The sequence below is a fragment of the Muscardinus avellanarius genome (genome assembly GCF_963383645.1).
Source record: "Muscardinus avellanarius genome assembly, chromosome: 4".
Classification (NCBI taxonomy): Eukaryota; Metazoa; Chordata; class Mammalia; order Rodentia; family Gliridae; genus Muscardinus; species Muscardinus avellanarius.
In genome coordinates this window covers 119,080,780-119,098,596 of record NC_137789.1, presented here as the reverse complement: position 1 = coordinate 119,098,596, position 17,817 = coordinate 119,080,780, and the positions used below count along the sequence as shown (strand labels likewise).

The following is a 17,817-nucleotide window of genomic DNA, read 5'->3' as shown; positions in this document are numbered from 1 at the left end:
GACATTAGATCACAGGACCTACTCTCAGAGCAGGCCACACATGCTGGGAAATGTGGGTCCAGATTCAACTCGCACAGAGATCTGAGAACGGCGGGGCAGGGGATCAGATCAAATGGGGCTGCTGACAGTCACATAGCCCTTTGTGCAAATTAGAAAACAAGGCTCTCCACCCCCATCTGTGGGAACAATTACCACCAGTATGTTGATTTCATTAGAACACAACACGTTACTGCCATCTGCTGGAAGCACAGTAAATGCACAAATCTACAGTGTGGGACTGGTGCCACATTCTCCCTTGGGATATTTTGCCCAGTGTGTAACCTGCCCAACCGTGAATGGCAGCTCTGGGATCAAAGCCACATGATCCCAACCTGCACATCTTCCCTGCATAACATTCTCAGGTCCCAGATGAGGGCTTTGAATGGACCCCTCAGCCCCGGCCGCAGTCCCAGCCCCAGCCCCGGTGGGCCTCATCTCTATGCCATCTCTCCAGCCATTATCCAGAGAGCAGGGACTGGGTTCTGACAGTCTCTGGTTTGCCATGTGGTACGGAAGTCCTTTCCCCTTCTCTGGGCCAGTTTTCCCTTCCCAAAAATGTGGCTGCTAAGTTCAATCATCTGCAGGGGCTCAGAGCTGTGACCCACAGTGACACCCCAGTCCCATGGAATTTTGAGATCAGAGCAGGACAGTCATTCCCGATTGCCAATAAAAATAGCCAAGAAGACAGCCAACTACAACCTCGATTTTTTATTAGACTAGGAAATATAATTTATTTCATAAAAATTAATTTGTTACAATAGGAATGCTAAACGTTATTTACAGGTTGTAGTTTACAGAATAAACAGAGGTGGGGCTGGGAGGCATCCCTGGAGTCCTGTGCCCTCTGGACATGTAACCATGCCCATGGCCCAGGCAGGGGGCAAGCCCTTCACCCCCAGGAGAGCTGCCCCTCACCCAAGCCCTGGTCACCTCCCTGAGGCCAGCTAAGGGACCCAACTCAGCTGCCTGGGAGCTGGGGGAGGCCCTGGATGGTCCAGGACCATCCAGGAACGAGGCCCCAAGCACTGAAGCCTGGGGCTCTGAGAGGCAGAGGGAGAGGCACGTAGGAGATGCAGACACCCTGTGGACTGAAGGAAAGGCAGGGAGCAGGCACGTGGCTCTCAGGTGTGCAGACCTGGGCCAGATGGCCACACCCCCAGAGGCGGGCCCATCCCGGAGGGCGCCCTGATGTGCCCGAGGAGAAAAGCACGGTACACACACACACGCGCGCACACATGGACACACACACACCCCCCAGAGGTGGAGAGACCCTGGTCACTGCTGACAAGCAAGGCCGTCAGGCTGCTGCTCAGAAAAGAGCGAGAGAAAGCTCTGGTCCGCCTGAGGCCGGCGGCAGGGGACGCTGTGGCCACCACAGACTTGGCAGGTTGATGAGTTGGCAAACACTTTTGGGGCTTTTCTTATAAAGCTGGGCAGTTTGAACTCTCTCAGGTGGCTCTACACAATTGGTTCAGTGCTCCAGGCCCTGGTATATAATTTCTGGATGTCAAATTGGAAATGGCTGGCTGGGCGTCATTGGCCAAAAGCTCCCTGGATAAGCAGGCTCGTGTGGGTGGGGCAGGGAGGACCTGGCACAGCAGACCCTGGTCAAACTGCTTGGGTTCCCCTCCAAAGCCCAGAAAATGAATGGTGTGTCAGAAACCAAAGGGCCTTCTAGGCGTAAAAAGGACCCAGGCCCAGACAAGTCAGTGATGTCCCTGAGGTTACACAGCAGTTTCATAGCAGGACTAGAACTCGACTCCTGGCCTTTGGCCCCTAGGCTGCAGTGGGCACATCGAAGCCTGACAAGACGGGAGCTGGCAAAGCCCACCATGGGACATGAGGGCCCTAATCTGGTCAGGTGGCTCAAATACATGACACCAACCCCACCTGTGCTTGGGCCAGCAGTGGCCAGGGCGACCCAATCCACGGGGGCAAACAGAGTCCAGCAGGACACTAGGGTGTGAAAGCCCTGGTCTCAGCCTTGAAGCCCAGTTCAGCTTCCGGGAAGACCATGTCCGTTGCAACCAGCTCCCACCCCAGTGGTGGGTAGCGAGAGGCTCTGCCATCCACGGCAGAGAAGTTGGGCTGGGGATGATGGCGGGAACTGCAGGCCTGAACTGGCTCCCCTTCCAGGAGGCCAGGTGTGCTGAGGCTGTCCTTGCGACTGCCAGGGGGCCTGCTGGGCGAGCCCTGGGGTCAGCGCCAGAGGTGGCAGGGGCAGCTGGGACTTGCCTAGGCACCAAGGAGCGGCCTGTGATGAGGTCCCTGCGCCCACTATGAGGTGCTGGTCCCAGCTATTATCAGCTGGCTGAAAAGGGCAGGCTGGTGCTGTGTGTGTGCGCGCGTGCGCGTGTGTGTGTACCAGTTCCTCCACTCTGGCAAACACTTCCATTCAGAAAGCCACTTCCAGACCTCCCAGGCCAGTGGGAGGGGGAGAGGAGGCTGGAGGCCTGCAGAAACCAGCGCTGGGCAAAGGCTTTCTGGCCTCTGCATCCACTCTGGGGTGCCCAAGGCTGGCTGCTCAGGACTCTGCAGATCTGCCGACCCTCCAATCACTCTTCTGTACAGCAGGAGCAATGGAGACCAGGGAAGGCAGACTCTGGATTCTGGGGCCTCAAGAGTCCCGCGGTCTAGAGGCTGCTGGTTGGGGTGGGGAGAAAGCCCCCACTCTCCCAGGAGGTGTTCAGGGGTGGATGATTCTCTTTTCCTATACCTTGTCTCTAGAATGAGACAGACCAGGACATTCTCCCCAGCTTGCAGCTGGCTGGGTGCACCCTCTTTCCACCCCAGGGTCTCTGCATCTGGATTCCCAGGAGCCCTGAGGGGCTTCTGCCTGGGGCTGTGGAAGGAAGCCCCCAGCCCAGTCCTCCGTTTCCTTGGCTTTATGGATGCAGCCTCTGCGTAAGCTTCTAGAGGGCAACTTGGGGCCATGGCTAAAACCCTGCCTGACCCGCTTCCTGCAGAGCCGGGGAAACTGAGGCTTGGTCAGAATTTAGTCCAAGACGAATCCATTAGCAGCAAAGCATTTCCTGTTCTGTCTCCCCCTCCCCATGCACGTATGTGCGGGCACACACACAAACACATGCACACGCACACACTCCTGGCCAGAACCATGAGTATACCCACTCTCACCCACACATTCAGGAAAAAAGTTTTCTATTTTTTTGTTTTTCATTTTCTTTTTTCTTGTTTTTTTTTTTTTCTTAAAAAGGACTTATCCAAATATCTGGATAATAAATGGTTTGCGTTTCCTAGGAAACTGGGTTTTTTTTTTCCCCTTGTGGTCTTGGTGTCTTCTCCGAGCCTCGGTGGTATCCGAAGCTCTTCCTTTCCTTCCTTTTCCTTTTTGCTTGTGGTGAGGAGAGTGCGTTTGTCAGAAGTGAACTTGACTCTTCAGAGAGGGAAAGGGTGTGAAAGCAGGGGGGCCGGGAGGGGGCCACAGCCAGGAGCCAGTGAGAACGGAACTAACCAGGGGCCCCGGAGTTGCAGGGCTGAGGGTGGGCAGGCAGAGGGAGGCCCCTGCTGGCCCCCTAACTGTCCCTGAGGCCTTAGGCCTCAGCCCGTCCCGGCTCCCTCAGGGAGGAGTGAGGCCATGGGGGCGGTGGAGGAACACTGGTCAACTCAGCAACGCAGCAGTGATTCCTAAGGCTGGTCGTGGTCTAGGGGCTGGGCAGGGAGGAGGAGGAGGAGGAGAGAGGCCGCTTCAACTGCAGGCTCCTGGAGAGGCTATGTGGCCTCCCTGCACTGCCTCCTGTCCGTCCCTGCTGGCCCGTGGTGCTGGGCACTCAGCAGTCCCCGTCAGTGGCCATGGCCACCAGCATCTCACTCTTGCCCATCTCCTCCAAGGCACTGGCCAGGCTGTTGAGGTCCCCATCGTCCTGCTGCAGAGCTTCCCAGAGATCCAGGATCACACCTGTGGGGCTCGCTTTGGTGGCGAAGTAATTCAGGTACCTGGCAGAGGGAAGGAGAGGGGCATTGGGACCCCTGTGGAACCTAGCACGTCCCCAGGAACTGGGGATGGAGGAAGCACTGGGAGGTGGGAAGACTGTGGGCCTCAGGGTCCCACAGTCCTGGGTCTGAACCCCAGCTCCTCTGCTTGCAGGCGGTGTGGACTTAGGCAAGTCAGTCATCACCGTTTGTCACTGCCATTATCATCGAGACACACTAGCATCAGGAAGGAGCGTCCGAGGCCAGCACACCACTGTCTCTCCTCTTCTACCTTTATCCTCTGCCCATCTCCCTGCCCCCTTCCATGGTACTGGGGATTGTACCCAGAGGCTATACCCCTCCAGGCCTATTTTATATTTTATATTGAAACAGGGTCTCATTAGGTGGATAAGAGTCCCACTACTCGCTGAGGCTGTCTTCAAGACTGCAACCCTCCTGTGCGGCCTCCCAAGTACTGGGATCATGGGCATGCACCACCACGCTCAGCCTGCCCTCTTGCCCCATGAACTCCCCTGATAGCAGGCAGGAACAGGGCCTTATCACCTTTGCAGGTCCTGTTTCTAGTAAGACATCCTATCCATACATCTGCTCATGGCAGGCTGACTAAATACCTTTTTAATAAGTATACTGCCAGCCAGGTGTTGTGGTGCATGCTTATAATCCCAATAATTGGAGGCTGAGACAGGAAAATTGCAGGTTCGAGGATAGCCTCAGCAAGTAGTGAGACTCTCAGCAACTTAGTGTGACCTTGTTTCCAAATAAAAGAATAAAATAGAGCTGGGTGTGGTAGCACACACCTGTAATCCCAGCATTTGGGAAGCTGAGACAGGAGGATCCTGGTTCGAGGCCAGCCTCAGCTACTTAGTGAGGCCCTTTGCAACTCAGTGAGACTTCAAAATAAAGAACAGAAAATAGGGATGGGGGTGTAGCTCAGATGTAGAATGCCCTTGGGTTTCATTCCTAATAATGAAAAAAAATAAATAAATAAAATAGGGCTGGAGGTGTAGCTGTGAGGTAGTGCCCCTGGGTTCAAATCTCAGTACAAAAAAAAAAAAAAAAAATATATATATATATATATATATATATATATATATATATATATATATATATATATATACTGCCAGTTACTATTGTCCTTGTATACATGTAGTCAGCATTTAAAGTTCTCCAAAAAGAGTTGACACCAAGGTGTGTCTGTCATTCAGCAAGCATTACTGGAGTACCTGCTCCATCCTGGACTCTGGGGTGCTGATGGTGACCATACTCAGCTAGGTCCAGGCTGCCCCACACCCCGCGAGGAGAGCAGGCTACTACAGCCCGCCTGGCTCATGGCCAGTGCTCTGGGCAGGATACTCCACAAAGGAGAAGCTTCCTCAGACTTAGTGTATCCTAACCAAGCTCCCAACCTGCCCGTAATGGTGATGACTGGGAAGTCGGGCCATACCACCCAGATGCCCACCCCTCCTGCTTGCTGGGCTTCAAGGACGAGGGGAGGTGGGTGGGCTGGGGTCTGGATGCTCACCGGTCCACACAGAGCTTCTGCGCCAGTAACCTCCAGTCGTTGCCCCGGGAGTTGGGGGCGTCAAGGCTGTTGCAGATCTTCTGACGGATGGACAGTGGGATCTTGAAGGCGTACGGTCCCAGCTGGGTGGTGACAGCGCTGCCAGGGGCAGAGCAGAGGGCATCCAGGGAGCCAGCAGGTGTCTGGAAGGGCAGGGGGTAAAGGTCCAGGAGTTCACAGAGGCCTCACACCCCCACTTCTGGGCAGTGTCCAGCTGCCCAGGCAGGGGCCAGGGCTATGTGGCCCCAGCCCCAGTGGGGTGCCATGCTGATGCATACTGAAGCAGTCGCACAACTCGGAAGCCCCGAGGTATCTTGGTCATAGTATAATCCATGTGGACCTGGCTTTATATGTGCAAGAAATGTAGCCTGGAAAGGAAAAGTGGCTTGTCCAGTGTCACATGACAGGTGTGCAGCAGGACGGGGTCCAGAGCCATCTTCAGTGCCCTTGGAATTGCTCCAAGAAGATCAAGCATCACTGCCCTGGGCAGTGAGGGCTTTAAAACCTCCATCTGATTTACAGATTGAGAGCCACAGCTGGGTCCTTGTATTGACCTGGGTTCAACTCCAGTCCCACCACTCGTGTGATTGTGTAGAACCTCGCCCATCCTAAGACCTAGTTTCTCTTTTTCTGGATGGATAATCACAACTGTCTCTCTAGTGGCTGTGAAGACTTAAGAGAGACAATGTGTGCCACCTAGTGTGTGCCATGCATGCAAACGGAGGCAGGAAAGGATGGTTGCCAGCCACAATGACCAAGACCCTCCTCTAGCTTGGGAGATGGTATTTCCATCTAGTCCAAGTGCCACAGCCCCGGGCCCTTGGCAGCATTCCCCAGCCCTTACCTCAGCCAGCGTGGTGTGCAGCTGGAATATCTGCCCTTCTCCTTCCACCTGCCGCACGCAGATCTTGCAGGTGAACTCTGTGGAGGCCAGGCTGTGCCTCTCCAGGGTAAAAGTGCAGTGCAGGGCCTTCTGGCTGCCACTCCAAATATGGTAGAAGGGAATCTCCTGCAGGAGGCAAAGTTCAGGGCCCAGAAGACAAGGGAGCTGCCCCACCCCTTCCCCAGGAAATAGGGGCAGCGGGTGAGGGACCAGGCAGGCTTGAGCCCTGGGCCTGGGGAGGGGGAGCTCAGGACTTTCCAGCCAGGTAGAAAGAGGAAGGGGAGCCTCTGTTAAGCTGACTGGCTGGGGCTAGGGCCTGGGTTTCAGAAAGGAGCTGAGAAAGCTGGACATGATGGGAAGGGGAAAGCACTAAAGATGTGTGTGTGCATGTGTGTCAGGGCTGGGACACCCCAGGGACTCAGGGATGCGACTACCAGTGTGGATAGTTGGCCAGGAGCACACATTTCCTCCCCTCGCCTGTCCTCACCTGGTACTTGGCCAGCAGCTTGCTCCTCCAGTGGGCATGGGGGAGGTCATGGAGGGAGAGGCGCAGGTTGTGGTAACTGTCCTTGAACAGCAGGGGTTTGGGCTCCTCTACCAGGTAGCCGCCCAGGGTCCGCTCCAGCTCCAGCACCTCCTGCAGGGGGCAGTGAGAAGGGGGGCCATCACACACGGCCATGGGTCCTTGCTGCTGCAAGCCACGGGGCTTTTCGCCTCTGAGACAGTCATAGGAGACAAGGAGGAACAGCATCCTGGTGAGGGGAGGCAGGGGCCATGGGAAAGGACCAGGAGGCTTCGCAGAGCGGTGGATGGAAGGATGCCGAGGGAAAGGGTTTAAAAAGGCACAAGTCTGTGCTCTCCAGTGTTAGGATGAGACTGAAGCCCAGGGAACAGGGTGGGGCCTGGGGGAGGAAGGGGCAGGGGCTTTGAGGCTGGTGGGAACAGGTGGTGCTCACACAGGCTCCCTGTCTGCCATGGCCAGCCTGGAGGCACTGAAGGCCCAGTCCCCTCCCCCTGCCCACTAGGGGTTCCTCTGCTCATTCTGCCCCCACCCCTTCCCACTCCAACAGCCATTGGTCTGTCCGTTCCACGACCTACCATGGAATCCAGCCCTTATCTCTGGGCATAGCCACAGCCACTGCCCAGGGCCCAGCCTCACCTTCCTGACTGGCCTCTTGCCTCTCATCCACCCAGCCCTGCAGCCTAGCCACCAGAACACCTGTAAAGAGGCCTAGCCCCTTCACCGCAGGGTGGATTCTAAAATCCTCGGCCCTGGGAAGCCGAGTCTTGCTGTCTCTCCCTCCCTTGCACGTTCGCATGTCCTAGTACGCTTTGCTCTACTGAACTCCACATGTGCCTCAGCAGAGGCTGCCCCATCTGCTCTTGTCCTCTGGGGCCGAGGTCAGCTGTCTTAGATCCCTCCCCATCTCATGCTTCCTAAGCCTCTGGCAGACCCCCATCACAGCCCTCAAAAGATTGCCCTGTCCAGCCTGGTGAGGCAGGCGCTGCGGCCGCATCTGCATCCTGAGGATCTGAGGCCATTTCAATGTATGTGGAATTTGCGAGTGGTTGAATGAGGCTGAGAGGGAGGGCAGGCTGGAAGGTCCCACACTGGCTGGGGGTGATGCAGACACAGCGTGCCAGGCTTGGGGGGCCCTACCTTCAGTGCCACGGGCGTGTCCTCCAGGCAGTAGACCCTGAGGCTGTACTCCAGGGAGGTGCAGAGGGCTGGAACAAAGATGGCCAGCTGGAGCCGCTTGACTGCCGAGCGGGAGTAGGACTCGCCCGTGAACACGTAGGTGCCCAGCTGGTCCAGCAGGATGTGGCAGGACCTGGCCTCCAGTTGGCAGTAGCAGGGGGTGTTCAGGGTCTCCTCATCCAGGGTCACCACTTCCTGCAGGGGATGGGCATAGTTATCCCAGCTGGGCCAGGGAGAAAGGGGCGCTCCCCCAGGCTCCCCGGTGCAGGTGGGGATAGTTGGCGGCTCCCAGCCCGGCTCCTTACCTCCCAGTGGCCCTGGTGGGCTTGGGTCTTGAGCTGGAAGATCCAGTCGCCTGCACTGACTTCGGCACAGTGGGGCACGGTGAGGATGACCGGGCGGCACAGCAGGAGGCCTGTGGGCCCGCAGGTCACCGCGGGGCTCAATACTGTCTGGGTCCCTTCAGAAAGAGGGCTGGGGCAGGGCAGAGGGGGAGGCGGTGAGGAGGCCGGCTGCATCGCCATCTCTGCCCGCAGCCCATGATGAGGGCAGGTCTCTGCCGCCCAGGGCTTAGTTCCACCAGGAGGATGAAGGGGGACAGAAAATGGCAGAAACCTGGAAGTCATTTCCAGAGTTTTGCTATCATGTTGTCATATTCTCCCTGAAAGATTCTCTGAATCTTTGTGTGCAGTTTCAAAAGTCCTGCACTTTTAGAACATTCTTGATAAACCACCCTCTGGAGAGCTGGTTCTGATCTGCACTTCTGCAAGCATGTCAGGAGGGTGGGGTGCCTGGGCACTTGGAAGCAAGAAGGTACTGTCACTTGAAACAACAGTAATGACAACAAAAAGAATCCTTGCAAATTCCTTAAGCAAAAACAAAACAAAAAAACAAAAAAGAAACAAAACAAAACCATCCCCATATCTCATGGCAGTTTCAATCGTTTTCTTTGACTACAAATTAGGTGGATTGTAGTTGAACATGGTGGTGCACACCTGTAACCAGTGCTTGAGAGGCTGAGACAGGAAGATTGCAGGTTCAAGGCTAGCCTCAGCAACTTAGTAAAATCCTTAAAAAAAAGTAAAGGGGCTGGGTGTGTAAGTTTAGAATGCCTCTGGATTCAATCCACAGTATCAAAAAAAAAAAAAAAAAAAGCTTCCAGTTTTCTCATAAACTACAGGCCGTGTGTGTGTGTGTGTGTGTGTGTGTGTGTGTGTACACTCAAGGGAGAGAGCATCACTTGGTGGTCATATTCTTGGCTCATTTTCATACTAATTCTTCTTATTAGTTTTTGAAACCTTTTTACATAGTAGAGATATTAGCTCTTTTTCCCCTTGCAGTCTGTTTGTCAACTGCTTTTCAGTTTTATGAGTTACGGTTTTGCACATTTTAAGCGTGGACATGGAAGCTGAGTGTGGTGGGCCGCATCTGTAATTACAGTACTTGGGAGGCTGAGACAGGAAGATCACACATTCAAGGACAGCCTCATCAAGTAGCGAGACACTCAAAAACCTAGTGAGACTCTGTTTCAAAATAAAAATAAAATCAGTCTGGGGGTGTAGCTCAGAGGTAGAATGCCCCTGGGTTCCATTTCCAGGATCACACACAAAAATAAATAAAAATGAGTAAGTGTGGACATGCAGGGTGAGATCAATCAACACTCTCCACGGAGGGCAACCTCTGGCCTTAGGATCAGGGTTAGGAGGGGAAATAGAAGTATCTGAGCCCAGTCAGGGCAGGCAGTAGGGAGAAAGAAAGAGGAGGTGGTGGCCTGGGTCAGGCTGGGGTCTCTACTCACAGGGTGCTTTCTGCCTTGTTGATAAGCAGGTACATCTCATAGAACTTGCCCTGGGGAATGGCTCCATTGGGCACCAGCAGGCTGACCCCTGCAGGGAGACAAAGGTCAGTGGAGGGAGGGGGAGGATGTCTGGGAGCTTAGAATAGGGGACTAGAAAGTAGTTCTAGCTCAGGGCACAGAGAGAAAGACATCTGAGCTGAAAGACATCTGAGCTCTAGGTGGTCCTCCAGCCAGGGGTAAAGAGACAGGATCTAGGGGCTGAATTCAAAGAAAGGCCAGATCATTGACCACAGCTGACCTGTCCTGTAACAAAGGGGCCTCTGGGGGTCTGAAGGTCCCAGTGCCAGCTCCATGCCTAGCTCAAAGCAAGACATGGGGAATTATCTGCTGTTTTTGCAAACTGAGATGGGTACCCTGCCCCTTCTGCCACTAGAACCCAGGATAGCATTCTGTAAGATTGTTGAACTATGTAGCAGTATCCTTCCTTAATTATCGGACAGAGAGAGAAACTGAGGCTTTGAAAGTGGCTGGCCCAAGGCTCCCCTGCCCTATAGAGGGCATAAGTAGGCCTGAACTCCAGGTCTTCTAATCAGACTTCTCTATTTTATAGAGGGACTTCTCTTGTCCCTGAGACTCACTTTTCCCATCTAAGAAACGGGATCAGGAGAGCCCTATCTTCTGTCAGATGGGTGTTTGGGGCCATTCAGAGGGGGGATGCTGAGGCCAGGCCAGCAGGCAAGCAGGGAAGGGGCCTACCTGTGCCAGGGATGCTGAGCCGCCCACCCAGACAACCAAAGGTGCCGCTGACGCTGCTCCCCGGGTCTCGGGGCAGGCCCAGGAGCTGCTGGGAGCCAAGGCTGGCGCTACGTAGGTGCAGAAAGTGGGCATCTTGGGAGAAATCGCCAGGGTACGTGCCAGGTGGCAGGACCCCCAGCAGGTTGGCTCCATCTGACAGGCCAGGTGCAGAGCTGGTGGTACCGGAGCTATAGACCTTGATCTTGAGGCTGGGCAGGGGGTCCAGCAGGGGCGAGTTGGTCATGGGGATCTTGTCAGCAGAGTCTTGCAGGGCATATACTGGCCCCCGGTAGATGCCGGCACTGGCTGTCAGGTCAGGAGGCACGGATGGGTGCAGGAGCTGCGGGTTGCCTGTAGGAGTGGGCAGGGGTGATGGTCAGACCCAGGCCTGCCACACTGGCCAAGTTCCACCCTGCTCCTGCCCAGGGCCCTCTTGGCCAACCCGAATGTCTAGCTGCAATAGATTCAATTACTACCCGCTGCAGCAAGCTTTGGAGGAATCCCAGGAGGCATCAGGAGCCCCAGCTCTGGCCGCTGCCATGTCCTCCTGAGCACCTGACCACACCCGCCACCCCGGGCATCCTTGGATCCTTACCAGGCCGGGCAGTCTTGAAGTTGACTGGGTGGAAGCCCCCAGTGAGGGCGGCAGAAGAGTCGGTGATGTCGGTGTCAAAGTCACGGCAGTTGCGGCGGTACACCACCACGCCCACCGCCATGAGTATCGCTACCACAACGAGGATGGCCACCACGAGGCCCGCGTAGAGCGCCACATCACCCGAGGGCTCCAAGGCTGCAGGTACAGGAGGGCGATGTGAGGGGGGAGCAGACCCGGGGTCGCTGGGGAGGGGCAGGGCTGGGCAGCCTGAGCTGAGCTGTGGCTGGCTGGTGACCTTGCACAAGCCTCAGTCCTCTCTACATCCACCTCTTCCAGTAAAATGGCCTCAGAGCTCCTGCCCTGATGACCATCCTCCCGGTGTGGCAATGAGAAGTGAAAGAACCAACCTGCCCACTCGTGCCCACGAGTAGGAGGCAGGGTCTGCGCCAGCCACACGGGGACATACAGCTGTCTTATTGGGGCTGAGACTTAAACTGCAGAAGCTCACTCTGAGCCTGTGGTAGTTTCTATGGGACCAAAGGTCCTGGCTCCCAGATGGCTCTGTAGGTAGCCCTCCTAAGCTCTCAGAGGGAGGAGTGGAATGAGATGTGATGCAATGGGGGGGTTGAGCAGATGATGAGAAAGATGGGGCTGGGGCAGGGCAACCCATATCCTGCCCCAGCAGAAGGCTGCAGCTGGAAATAACTGTCTATGGCCAGGCAAGAAGGTGTCAAGACCAAGAAGGCAAGGCCAAGGTCATCTATGATGATGGAAATATCCTACATCTGCCCTGTCCCGGATGCAGCCACTAGAAGCCTGGCTACTGAACAAGTGAACTGTGGCCGATGCAACTGAGGAGCTGAATTTTATTTTATTTTATTTGCAAAACTGGGGGTTGAACTCAGGGACATTCTGCCCACTGAGCTACACTCTCAGCCCTATTTGTTATTCTTTATTTTGAAACAGAGTCTCACAAAGTTGCTGAGAGCCTTAACAAGTAGTCAAGGCTGACCATGAACCTGCAATCCTCCTGTCTCAGCCTCCCAAATACTAGGAGCTGAATTTTAAATGTGGCTTCATTTTAACTAAGTTAACATGAGTTTCAATAGCCACATGTGGCTAGTGGCTACCACTGGCCAGCTTAGGCAGAGCCAACATGGCTGTGCCTCCCCCTTTCTTCTTTTGGGGGCAGCAGGAAGCACCGGTCTACTCTCTGTTGCCCTGAGGGGGCTTTCCTGCCTGAAGTTCTCCAAGCCCTTGGGGTCAGCCTGAGCCTTGCAGCACAGTAAGCCATGGCTTTCTACCATGGATGTCTGCTCACTCCTGCCATCTGCCTGCACCCCTCTTTCTCCTTAGTAGCCCTCGTCCCTGGGCTCACACCTCTCAGGGGCCTCCCCAGCTTGGCCGTGCATCGCGATGTCCTCGCTCGCTCAGGGGCCACTTGTCTGGTGACTTATACTCTAATCAGCCAGCAGCCTGGTCCCTAAGTGGGCTGGGCCAAGGGCCTCAGTTCTGATTTTATGATTTCAGAATTATTTGGAAATTGTGGTTTAATTATTCCCAATCTGCAGAAGAGGCTTTATTGCTCTAGTATTATTGCGGCACACGGCAGCGTGGCCTCTTGAGGCCGGAGAACAAGCTCTGGGGTGCTGATGCAGGGTGGCGAGAGTCACCGGCGGTTTAGGAGGTGTGGCCCAGCTGCTAGGGTTACAGTGCAGGGCACTGGGGTGGGGCCATCTCCTGTCTTCTTCTGAGAGAGGAAGGCCAAGGGCATGGGGTTAAGAGCATTAGCTTTGGCCACAAAAAATATCTGGGTTCAAATCCTGGCTCTGCTACTTCCTGGCTGGGTCCTTGGATAAGTTCCTTCTCTCTGAGAGTCAGCTTCCTGTCCTATAACAGGAGGGCCAGGGGGTGTCCCAGGGTCCTTCTCTCAGCCAAGAGTCTGTCTGCCTGTCTGTGACACAGGACAGGGACGCAGGCAGTGACCAGTACAAGAGGATCCCATGGGGTTTGGTGTAGGGGACACCATGAACTCTCCCTACTCTGTACCCTCCACCCAGGAAAACCAGCCAAGGAGAACCACAAATCCCAAGAAAGAAGACGGTCATGAAATGAACTTACGGTGGCTTTTAGGGTCGCTTAGTATTTTCTTATCTGTTGAGGAAAATAAAGGGAAAGCAATGACACAGGAGACAGGGAAAGGTGGCAGAGCTGGTGATGGAGACATATGCAGATGAGATGATGGATGTGGGGTGGGCAGAGGCCCTGGGCTGCTCCACTGCAGGCTGGGCACAGAGGCCGGGGCTGGCGGTGGGAGGAAGGGCCCCTCACCTGGCTCTAGGGTCCCCGCTCCTGTCCCCGCGCCCAGGACTCACTATGCATGCACAGCCCATCGGTGCAGTTCTTGGAGTCCAGCATGGCCCCTCTGCAGTTGCGGCCTCCATTCTGGGGTGGTGGCGCCATGCACTCACGCCTGCGCCAGTGGGTACACTCGGTGTTACAGCCCGACCACTTGCTCCACTCCGTCCACGCCCCGTCCACTGCGGAGCATGGCACACGCGCACGGTTATTCATGCAGAATGTGGCAATGTACCAACACACACACACAACCCATGATGGGAAGGAGGGAGCAGAGCTGCACGCATGCCACACGGGGAAATCCATGACACACTTGCCCTGTGCCAGAGAGGTGCCCGAGGTCATTGGCACAGCCAGCCTGTGCAATTGAAGCACAATTGCAGGCAGGAAGACAAAGACCCAGGGTAAAGATGCCACACGGACACACACACACACACACACACACCCAAAGAGAGAAAACCATAGCTAGATATGCAAAGACAGGTAAGTAGATGGGGACACACAGACAGGAAAAGGAAGACAGACAGGTGGGGCCAATGGCTAAGGTATATCTTAACAATGAGAGGATGCTCAGCGTATGAGCTCTCCCGGAACTTGGCGGGGACAGGGAAGAACCCAGGCCAGAGAGGCAGGGACAAGAGCCCACCCCCAGGCTGTAGCTCAGAGCAGGAGGTGAGAGGCTGAGCGCCTCGGCTAGCCCAGAGCCAGTGCCTTTCCTGCCTGTGCTGGGGAGCGGGTGGTGTCTGACTCAGGAGCATATTGCATAGGTGGGGAGGCTTGGGGAGGGGCTGGATGTGGGCATCCTGGCCAGTGGCCCTCACCTGGGCACACCGTGGTGCAGGCAGTTTTCTGGAAGGCCTGGCCTTCGCAGAAGGCACCTCCGTTGAGCGGGGCAGGGTTCGTACAGGTCCGCGTGCGCTTCTGCCAGCCCTGGCCGCAGCGGTTAGAACAGGGCGACCACTCTGCCCAGCTGGACCAGCCGCCATTCACTGCAGGGACAGCAGTACCACCTGGTTGGCTGGATTCTGGAGTACGCTGCCCCCTGGACTACTCCTGCCAGGAGGCCCCACTGCTGAGACCTGGCCTCCCCAGTTGGGCCCCTCTCGCCTGCAGAGCCAGGCACGGACACTGGCAGGCACCCCTGGCTGCAGGGTGAGCACCAGGGCACCTGGAGGTCACTGTCTATGCCCAGACCACTGTGCCGAGACAGATGAAGGCCCAGAGGGGTGTGACAGGGGACCTGGGACTTGGCCTGGATTCCAGGACAGGACTTTTTCCCACAACATTCTATAGTCACCTTGTTCTGTCCCTCTCACCACGAGGCCCAGGGAATCAGCAAAAGAGGCTGGCAGCAGTGCCTAACTCTACCAGGACAAAAGGGTCTTCTGGGTGGGGAAGGGTGGTGGAATAGGCAGCCCAGGCCCTGGCCCCGCCCTGGCTGTGCCCGCACCATATACAATGACTGTGGCGGTGGTGCTCCGGCGTTTGGCCACGATGTTCTTGGCCACACAGGTGTAGTTGGCCGTATCTGACAGCCGGGCCTGGCGGATGATGAGGTTGTGGTCAATGGTGAGCAGGAAGTTGGTGTCCTGCGTGGGGTCTATGATGTCCTCATTCTTGAGCCATTCCACCTGCAGGAGGGTTTGGGGCAGTGAGGACCCAGCGCTGCTCCCCTGCACCTGGGGTGGGTCCACTACAGAGGGGAAGGCAAGGTCTGAACGAGAGCAGTACAGTTCTGTCCATGTGCCCCACACGGTGGCGACAGCGAGGTAGGACTTCCATGTACATGGGGCAGGCGCCCTGGCCGAGCACCATTCACCAGTAGGCAGTTTTGGAAGGAGACAGCACCAGGGCCTCCATTTGATCACCTGTGAGATGGGAAATGCATAGCACCCCGCACTGGCCTTGGTGGGGCTCACAAGCCTGGCTCAGAACGAGCATCACACAAGCTCAGCCGTGGTACCAGCTCTGCTGCTGGGGCTTGTAGGCAAGTCACTGGGCTCAGGAGCACCACCTGCTGGTAGCCATGTCACCCAGCCAGCTGTGTCCCAGCTCCACAGGGGTGGCCACATCTGCCTTCAGGGCAGCTGTGCTGGGGCGCACAGGGTGCTTTCCCCCCCTGACCCCATTCTCCAGTGAGAACTGAGGGGAGGCTGAAAGCTTAGTGTGAGGTTTTGGGGTCCAACCGGCTGATCCAGAGCTGGATGTCTGCTGGGTTCCCAGGAGCAAAGCTGACATGTTTCCACCACCTGCTGGAGTTCCTGGATCAGCAGGGCAGGGGCATGAGTGGGGAGAGGGAGTGTGTCTCCAGCAGAGACAGGGTGGCAAGAGAGGAAGCAGTGTGGGCATTGTCCAGGGACCCAAAGGCTGTGTGGCATGGGGAAGGGGTCACCAGCCTATGGGGTGGAGGCACATACTGCGAGACCTCTTGGTGCATAAAGCTGGGCCTTGGGCTCAGGATGGGAGGGGGTTGGAGGTAGGGATCCCTGCCCGAGCTTTGCCCTTTCTGCGGGATACACCTATGGAGGTCGCTGTGGGATCTGGCATGTGCCAGGTTCTGCAGAGACTCCAAACCCTGCCCCTCCTCCCCCGTCTGTGACACTGGGAGGCAATGGTGTCCTGGCTGCTGGAAGCACCAGGCCTGGCCAGCCTCTGCCTTGCCTGGTTCCCTCTCTCCCTGCTCACCTCAGCCACGGGCAACCCCTCTGGTGGGCGGCACTGTAGGAGAACCTCGTGGTCCAGGGGCACTTCCTTGCCCAGAGGCTCCTGGTCAAAGTTCTTGCGCAGGTCTGAGAGAAGGAGAGGGTCCCAGAAAATAGTCAGGAAGGAACCCCCCACACACACCCCACCCGATGGGAACCTGAAGTGTCCACTGTAGCCACTGGGGGGCAGTGCAGCACCGGGAATGGGCCTCAACCCTGGGAGGTTTCTTTTCTGACCTGGTGGGGCTGAGGGAAGGGAGTTCTTCACCCTGACTCTGGGATGCTCTAACTACATGTGGCCCAGGATGGGGAAGGAAGCCACTAGCTTCCTTTTGAAATTTAAAGGGCTGTTAGAAATTCTGGGGCCTGAGGTAGCCCAGGTTCTGAGTCCAGGAACCATCTATTAGCATCCAGGTACCCGACGTCTCTGTGGTGGGCATCTTCAGCCAGCAATGCTGGAGGAGGTTTCTGCAGATGTGGAATCCCCTTTTCTGCACTCATGGTGAAGGGAAGGGCCTGGGAATCAGGTAGGGGATTGGGAGGCTCACAGGCAATGCGGATGTAGGCCCGGCGACTCTTGGTGGTGCCTGCGGAGCTCCAGGCCACACACTGGCACCAGTAATCCTCCAGCCCGAAGAACTCCTCCACCTGCTGCCGCAACACCTCGATCTGGACCTCTCGCATCCGCAGGCCTGGGGAGGAGAGTGCGGTCAGGGCAGGTGGAAGATGGGGCCACAGACACCACAGCTCTCTCCCACCTGAGCCCTGCAGCCTCTTCTGCCCAGTGCCTCTCAATTCCACCTGCTCCTCTCTCCTCTGCTCCCAGCTGGTCATGCAGCCCCGGCCTGGACGCTGCAGTAGCTAATGCAGGCCCTCGCTCCCCTCTAAACCATTTGCAGCGAGGGTACACTTTTCAAATGCACACACGGTGCGTCATTGCCCCACCCGGCAACATCTCCAGATTCTTCAGTGTACAGACCCAGATCTGGGCCCAGGTGCGGTAGAATACACTTGTAATCTCAGTACTTGTGAGGCTGAGACAGGAGGATCCCATGTTTGCAGCCAGCCTCAGCAACTTAGCAAGGGCCTCTGCAACTTGGCGAGACCCTGTTTCAAAAAAGAAAATAAAATAGGTCTAGGGTGTAGCTCAGAGGTAGAATGCCTCTGGGTTCAATCCCCAGTAACACACACACACACACACACACACACACACACACACACACACGACTCAGAGCTGCCATTTCCAGTTCTACTCTCTCTGTGACACTTTTCCCTGACTTAGTCCCGGAGGAGAAGGACTAAGACCCTCTCTTCCAACAAGCCTCCCTGACTTTCTCCTGTCTCAGAATTCTAAGGTGCTCCCCTGCTGGGCTGTGTCCTATGACACCTGGTCCCATCCTCACCCCAAACTGTGCAACCACTGCTAAGTTACATGA

At 56.1% G+C, this 17,817-nt stretch overlaps 1 protein-coding gene across 2 annotated transcripts in view; it reads right to left on the bottom strand.

The window, feature by feature from the left end:
- Positions 1-3,827: 3,827 nt before the first annotated feature.
- UNC5B (unc-5 netrin receptor B) overlaps positions 3,828-17,817 on the bottom strand; it is a gene marked incomplete at both ends in the record, with an annotated part of 78,207 nt that continues 64,217 nt past the window's right edge. The window contains 15 exons of one of the 2 annotated variants that reach the window (XM_080694675.1): positions 3,828-3,993; positions 5,513-5,694; positions 6,396-6,560; positions 6,922-7,071; positions 8,095-8,328; positions 8,439-8,607; positions 9,932-10,019; positions 10,688-11,077; positions 11,322-11,516; positions 13,443-13,475; positions 13,697-13,861; positions 14,501-14,668; positions 15,130-15,310; positions 16,365-16,468; positions 16,930-17,073. In XM_080694675.1, the coding sequence (XP_080550801.1) occupies positions 3,828-3,993; positions 5,513-5,694; positions 6,396-6,560; positions 6,922-7,071; positions 8,095-8,328; positions 8,439-8,607; positions 9,932-10,019; positions 10,688-11,077; positions 11,322-11,516; positions 13,443-13,475; positions 13,697-13,861; positions 14,501-14,668; positions 15,130-15,310; positions 16,365-16,468; positions 16,930-17,073 (2,534 nt within the window). The remainder of the gene's footprint in view (positions 3,994-5,512; positions 5,695-6,395; positions 6,561-6,921; positions 7,072-8,094; positions 8,329-8,438; positions 8,608-9,931; positions 10,020-10,687; positions 11,078-11,321; positions 11,517-13,442; positions 13,476-13,696; positions 13,862-14,500; positions 14,669-15,129; positions 15,311-16,364; positions 16,469-16,929; positions 17,074-17,817) is intronic. The other variant, XM_080694676.1, reaches the window with a different exon arrangement.